At 40.2% G+C, this 7,314-nt stretch overlaps 1 protein-coding gene across 1 annotated transcript in view; it reads right to left on the bottom strand.

The window, feature by feature from the left end:
- BLOC1S6 (biogenesis of lysosomal organelles complex-1, subunit 6, pallidin) overlaps positions 1-7,083 on the bottom strand; it is a 15,423-nt gene extending 8,340 nt beyond the window's left edge. Inside the window, exons 1-2 of the mRNA XM_012649443.1 lie at positions 6,950-7,083; positions 2,871-3,012 (exon numbers count right to left, since the gene is read on the bottom strand). Of these exons, the coding sequence (XP_012504897.1) occupies positions 2,871-3,012; positions 6,950-7,031 (224 nt within the window). The 5' untranslated portion in view covers positions 7,032-7,083. The remainder of the gene's footprint in view (positions 1-2,870; positions 3,013-6,949) is intronic.
- Positions 7,084-7,314: the final 231 nt, after the last annotated feature.

The following is a 7,314-nucleotide window of genomic DNA, read 5'->3' as shown; positions in this document are numbered from 1 at the left end:
CTTCTAAAATCCTTAGAATTTCCCAAGTAATAGGAACCACAGATTTGGAGAAAACATTTGTAAAACACATAAAGGACCTGAATCAAAAATATACAAAAAAACTCTTAAAACTCAACAATAAGAAAATAAACAAACCAATTTTAAAATGAGCAAAAGACCTAAACAGACATCTGTTATGTAATAAAAAATTTGTCTGATCTTTGTCCCAGGTTTCTGTCACAGAGCTTCTAAAATCCTTAGAATTTCCCAAGTAATAGGAGTATCTTTGTTATTCATGAGCTCCTTGGAATTTCCCAGTTGATAGGAGTGTCTTTGTTATCCATGAGGTCTTTGTTATTCATGAGCTCCTAGGATCATACCTGAGTTTATGCTAATGAGGTAACTCAAGGTGGCACCACCCCTCCGCCCCCCACAGCTTCAGGATCAAGGCTGGACATGCCAGAAACCAACCAAATGATTAGAGGAGGGTTGGGGATTTGAGCCATGAGACATCAGTTCAACCTCTAGGGAGGGGAGGGGGCTGAAGATTGAGTTCAATTACATGCCAATGATTCAATCAATCATGCCTAACTAATGAGGCCCCAATAAAAACTCTGGACACTACAGCTCAGTGGAGCTTCCTGGTTGGTGAACACACTGATGTGCAGGGAGGGTGACATGCCCTAGTTTCACTGAAAGAGGACACAGAAGCTCTGTGTTCAAGATCTCTCAGACCTCTCCCTGTGTGTCTCTTCATTTAGCTAATCCTAATCTGAATCCTTTAAAATAACACTGTAATTGTGCTTTCCTGATCCATAAGTCTAGCCATTCTCAAAGAAGGTTCCAGAAACTGTTTTGCTGAAATACAGTGGGGCAGAAAAGATTATTGAACTTCCATTCCCTTGAAGCTTTGTACAATCTGTGGTAAATATGCTGGGAATGTTTGGAAGCCTTGATGCAGTGTCTGAGGAATGATCCTCTGAAAGAAAACCTATTTCCTTAGAAGGTCCAAGCCTGGATTATCTCAAAGGGAGCTCCATAAAGGCCGCTCACAACTGCACCTCTCTGGCTATTTTAGGGGCTTGAATCCAAAAACCTCCTTTTTTTACTTTCTGATGTCTTAAAGTGATAAATACAGATAAAAGAATATTTATAACCTTTCTCATATAGAGAGCTAAACTGTATTCTTGGTCTTCCTTCCCAATGGGTAACACTGTTAGCTACAAAATAAAATTAATTTCTATCTACCACTACCTTCTCCTTTACCTCTGTGGGCCTCTGTTCCTATAATGGTGAAGTGGCTTACCAAAGGTCTGATGGCAGGGCCAGGACTAGAACCCAGGTGCCTCTCAGTCCAGAACTCTTTCACCTACATCTTTATCAACAGTACAGTATGTAGAGAGATGGGGTAAAGAGGCAGCTATTAGGAAACATTTTTTTCCTTTCTCTGAATTTGTTTACCTTTCCTTAACACTCAAGAAGTATAATAACTACTAATTCATCATATTCAATAGTTAATTTTACTACCACCTGTGAAATCTTTTTCAAGTTATTTAACCTCTCTGAGCTTCAGTTTCCTCAACTGTAAATGAGGATAACATTAGATACTCCATAAGGTTGGTGTGAGGATTGAGACATGTTAAATAAAGTGCTGGGTATGTTGTATATATAATAGTAAACAGTAGCTGATTTTACTATCATTATCATATTGTCCAGGTGCCAAGGAAGATAAGTGAAATCATTCAAAACACTAAATTCTAGACAATATCATCAACAAATTCTACACTTAAACCTTGACTCCTAGCTTCTGGCAAGTAAAGTATTATCCAGGTAAGTTTTGCTTGCAAAGTTTCTTACCTTCCTTCAGTCTATCATCTCATCCAAACTCCCACACAAAATGTTATGACTTTTCTGCCACAAGGATTGACTGGCATCAAAATACAAAGTATACCATGTGCTAGGGTTAAAAAATTTCACTTGGAACTAGCAGAAAACTGAGAATGTTGCCCACTCCCTAACTATAGTAGTGTACATGTAGTCTTAGAACTCAGTACCACATTTATACTCATTTAGCATCCTAACACCAAGGAGTATAACATTTGCTACTAATAATTATTAAATGGGCATAGTTGTTGATTATTCCTCTCCTTTTCCCCTAATAAAGGCCTCTGAAGTACGTTTTCAAAGTGTAGGTCTTACAGCAGCAGCAGTTCATAGCCAGTTTAAAGCTGACCACCACAGAAAGAAATGATAGGCCAGCCTGCGTAATCCAGAGAGGTCCTGACCCAGGAAGAGGCAGAAGCTACGTCTGTTGTCTCTGGATGGGAGCTGATAAAGTCGGAGTGTATATTTTTGTATACTGATCCCATTCTATGGGTTCTGTTCTACCTTACTCTGTTCTTCTCTTAACATGTCTTCTAATCCTTTATTTAGCTAGTAGAGTCATCTACTAGGAATGAAACAATCATCTGAAAAAAGATACTTAAGGATCTCTGGCAACTCATTTGAACCAGCAATTGAAAACAAGCGTGACTTTTATGGAGGCAATTTTTCAACTCTCCTAAGAAATATGTGCATACCCACCCTGCAACAATACCCAATATGTTTCATCATAAAATAATGATAAAACACCAGAACTAATCACAGAATATAGATAAGATTTCGGGGTACTTTTTAGAAGAGATCAAACGCTGTGGGAGTATTCACTTCATTTTTCACATTTAGATTACTATGTACTGCTCTATTCCCATTTGCTATCGCTAAAGAAACAGAAATACTTGATTATGATTTAATGTTACAAAATATTATACCTTACTACAGTACACATTCATACAGTAAATTATGACCATGCCAGAGAGGAAATGAATGCATATGTTTTTTTGTTAGCTTACGTGAGTTCCTGGAGGGCTTGTTTTGATCTCTGCAGATCTGGCAAATAATGAGAAAGCAATCCTTCTGCCAGTTGCTCCACAGCTTTGTCTTCTACAGTCAAGTCCTCTATTAACCCTTCATCTGGAGAAGTGTCACTTAAACCTGTTCCCAAGCAAAAATCAGAATTAGGAAGCTTTTAAATTGACATAGGTACTAAAAGGAGGTTGGGAGTGGTAGGTAGGAAGGAGGCCCACAGTGGGGTGCAGAGCACACACACCCACTCTCCCAACTACAGGTATCCTTTTCTTTTACCTTCTGAGCTTCCTCTAAAAAATGGGTTATGAGTGCTCAAAAAAATGTTTTTAAGCTACTTTAACGTATATAAAATTCTGTATGTTTATGTATTTTTCAGGGCAAAGGATTTATTGTTTTCAATGGATTACTAAAGGAGTCTCAGGCTGAAAAGTGGATAATAGTCACTGAACTAAAGCATTCTCGCTTTCAAAAGCATGCAGAAATTATATAAACAAAAATGTAATGCCTAAAAATATGTTTTCATTTCTATGGAAACAAAAATATAGGTCAACATTTATTTTGCATAGAGCCTGATATATTATTTACACATAAAAGGGGATTTTATTATTAATAATTGTTAGGGAGGAGAAGAAAGAGTTTCTTAAGATTCAGCACCTTAATTTACCATAGAAAATAGTGTATAATAATTGCCTTGTGTGTAAAACTAGACCTGATGCCAGGTACAATGCCCCATCCTTTTCCTTTGAATAATAACAATGTAAGCACTATGCCAGGCATTCGAAAATGTCTAAGATGAATCCCCATCAATCACTATTCCTACAAAAAAAGTGAAAAACAATTTCTAAATAGGGTTCAAGTAATAGTTTGTAAGATTTTAGAATCATTGATCTAGAATGAGAAAAGAAAGTAAAGTGGTTACTTTACTAAAATTGTACTCTAAAATTATGATTAATATTAAACTCTGAAACATCTCTGTGCAATCATAGTCTGGTAACAATTGGTAACATCAAATGAGAACACATTTATTACAACACATTGCTTACAGCACATTTCTAGCTTTGGTTTTTGCCACAGATTTAAATTTTCACAAGATTGAGGAAAACAATATGCTCTCATACTCAAAATAAGCTCCTTAAAAAATCAAAATAAAATTGTTATGATTTTTGTTTTAACCCTGAGAAACAGATGAACAAACTCTGGACTTCCCAAAGTGGCAAGGCTACATTGAAACAAGTAATAGTTAACCAGAAAATGAAGCACTCCACACATAAAATAAAAATATAATGGGAAAAGTAGAGCACTTAAGTATATTATGCACTGATGTACCATCAGATGCGGAGTGAATAAATTATATCTGCCAACTAATGCCATGGCTTAAGGCTTGATTACAATAACAGCACAAACAGCAACTTTATTTAAGTAAATAAAACTAAGTATTACAGATAAACAGAAACACTCAAATAAGGATATTTCAACTTTAAGGAATAACAACTAATGCATTTCGCATATAATATATTACACATTTTAACTCACAGGCCCTCCTCCCCCTCCCCAATCTTCTGGTTAATTATTGGACGAGTCTCAGTACTCGTGTTTTCATATATCTTTAGTTACTAAGTTCAAATATTTTATTACGGGAGATTAAAGAAGAAGAAAGGGTCCTTCCCCTATTCGTACAAGAAACATTTGCTGAACGTCTATATTACTAGGGTCTGAAGTTACAACATTAAATAAGGCAAGTTCCCCTCCTTGAAAGAGCACAATACAGGGGAATCGTAGAATATGAGAAGTGCCATTAGAGAAACAGACACCGTTATGAAAATTCAGGGAGAGAGATGACTTTCACCAGGGATATCTAGAAACAATTACTAAAGGAAGTATGGCAACTCTACAGAGGAAGGCACAAACTAAAAAGTAAAAATACTCCTTCTTACCCCCTGACTCCAGCAGGAGTCACTCTCGAGTTTCTTACAGAGCCTTGCAGAAAGTGCCTACAAATTTACACATACATTGCCTTTATCACAAATGAAATATTACTCATACCATTCTTCAACTTTTTAAATACATACCTTAGATATCTTTCTATATCAACATATATAGATCTACATTTTCTTTTTTTAAATAAATTTGTTTAATTCTCAAACTTGTCCACATTGAACATTCTTTTTAACAGAATGGAACTTGACCATTGTTGGAATAGAATTCGAACAGTCCCCTATAGACAGGTTATTTAGGTTATTTTCACTTTTTGCTATTCAAACAATACTGCAGTGAGCTTCCTTGCCTGTCTTTGCATATTTGTGTTACTGTTTCTGTAGGATAAATTCTTAGAAGTAGACTGTTGGGAGAAAGTGTTTATGCATTTTTAAACAGATGTTGCAAAACTGCTCCCGTAAAAGATGGCACCAATTTACATTCCCACAAACAATCTGTGAGGACTCTTTTGAAATGGGGATGAAAACTATGACAGGAGAGGAAGGGATATGATATAAGTAAAGGAAGCAGCATGAAGCAAGGTGGGCATACAGTATAGGATTGCTCTAGAAGGGGGAGGTGTCTGGAGCATGGGATGTATGTATAATAGCATAGCAATAGTGAGCTGTAAGACCATGTGGCCAGCCTGTGAGGGCCTTTGAGTACCAAGTTAATGGGTTTGGATCTTTGTTAGTAAGTAGTGAGGAGTCATTTAAGGTTTCTAAGCACAGGAAAATGACAAGACTGGAGCTTCATCTTGGGGCAGTGATGTGACAGCAGTGGGACAGATGCGTTGGAAGAATAAGAGACTGGAAGTGGGCTAGCCTTACAACTGCTGTTTTAAGGGTGAAATTACAAAGAGGAGATGGAAAGCGTCTAGTAGAATCCCCTAGACTAAACAGAGGTGGAAGAAAAGAGAAAGGAAAGAGACCAGAGTGATTTCTAAGTTTCAAGTCAGAGTGACTTGGCACCATTAACAGGATCAGACATCTGTTTTTATTTATGTACATGCTGTATGTGAGATTAGTGCAAAACAACCCTGTCAAAATATCCAGAAAGCAGACGGAGGAGCAAGCAAGAGTTAGGAGAAGGACCCAAGCTGCAAATATATACAAGGCAGTCATATTTACAGAACTGACTCACAAAGGTGTGAAGAGACCATTGAGGAAAAGCATGACCAGGAAAGTGCTGAGAGCACTATTTTGGGGTAACCCCCGTATTTCTGAAACAGTAGGTAAAAGAAAAGGCAGATCCAAAGCCCTGAAGCCTTTCTCCTCTAGGGTTCCTCATTAGAACCACAGGACACAGAAAATACTCGAGTGACTATTTTATCAATTCTCTCAAGGATGGTCATAAGTAGTAACGTTCTGGGCCGGGCGCGGTGGCTCACGCCTGTAATCCTAGCACTCTGGGGGGGCCGAGGCGGGAGGATTGCCTGAGCTCAGGAGTTCGAGACCAGCCTGAGCAAGAGCGAGAGCCTGTCTCTACTACAAATAGAAAGAAATTACCCAAACAACTAAAAATAGAAGAAAAAAAAAATTAGCCGGGCGCGGTGGCGCGTGCCTGTAGTCCCAGCTACCCGGGAGGCTGAGGCAGGAGGATCGCTTGAGCCCAGGAGTTTGAGGTTGCTGTCAGCTAGGATACGCCACGGCACTCTAGCCCAGGCAACAGAGTGAGACTCTGTCTCAAAAAAAATAAAATAAAATAAGTAGTAACTTTCTGGATGCACAGCAAGTTCATTCATTCCATTCAATAGGTGCCTTAGGGCTTAAATCGCTCCTGGACTTGGGTTGAGAAAGACTGAAGAAATAGCGATGAATTAATGTCACCAATGTCACAGAGCATTTCATGAGTAAGTGGTCAATACCGCATACATCACTTCTCTGAATTATAAACTGATCCTCTTTCTGGTGAATTCATCCCCAGGCAGGGGGGCCGGCGCAGTCCCCTACTTCCGCGCGAGGCCACTCACTGGGCCGCAGCTGCCGCAAGCGGCGAACTCCCGCGGGGTGGCTCCGGAGTCCCACCCACTCAAGTCCTGGCCCCCCGTACCCAGCCCCGGCCGCCTGTCCAGCCAGACAGCACATACCCGGTGTCGGCTCCCCGGCCTCCAGACTATTGGGTGGCCTTGTGAGGACCCCATCCGGGGACGGCGGCCCAGGGACACTCATATCCCTCCGGTTGGGAACAGGGAAAAGACGATCGTTTGGACAGTCTGATGCAAGAAGGAGGAACCCAATACCTCCAGCGCCCCGCCGGACCGAAGCGGCGGTCACACCCGGAAGTGACGGAGGCGGAAAACGGCAGACTCGGACCACGTGACCAAGGGTTGGCTCGCCCCTTTAGTGCCGCTGGGGTCCCGCGCTGACGTCATGATCAAGTTTCTGCCGCATCGCTAGACTCAGCTGTGCGGGGCTCGGGTCCCAGGGGCCCGATTGGCAGGAGCAAGGGCGA

The sequence above is a fragment of the Propithecus coquereli genome, unplaced genomic scaffold (genome assembly GCF_000956105.1).
Source record: "Propithecus coquereli isolate 6110/MARCELLA unplaced genomic scaffold, Pcoq_1.0 Scaffold3, whole genome shotgun sequence".
Taxonomy (NCBI): domain Eukaryota; kingdom Metazoa; phylum Chordata; class Mammalia; order Primates; family Indriidae; genus Propithecus; species Propithecus coquereli.
This window is presented reverse-complemented; position numbering and strand designations above follow the sequence as displayed.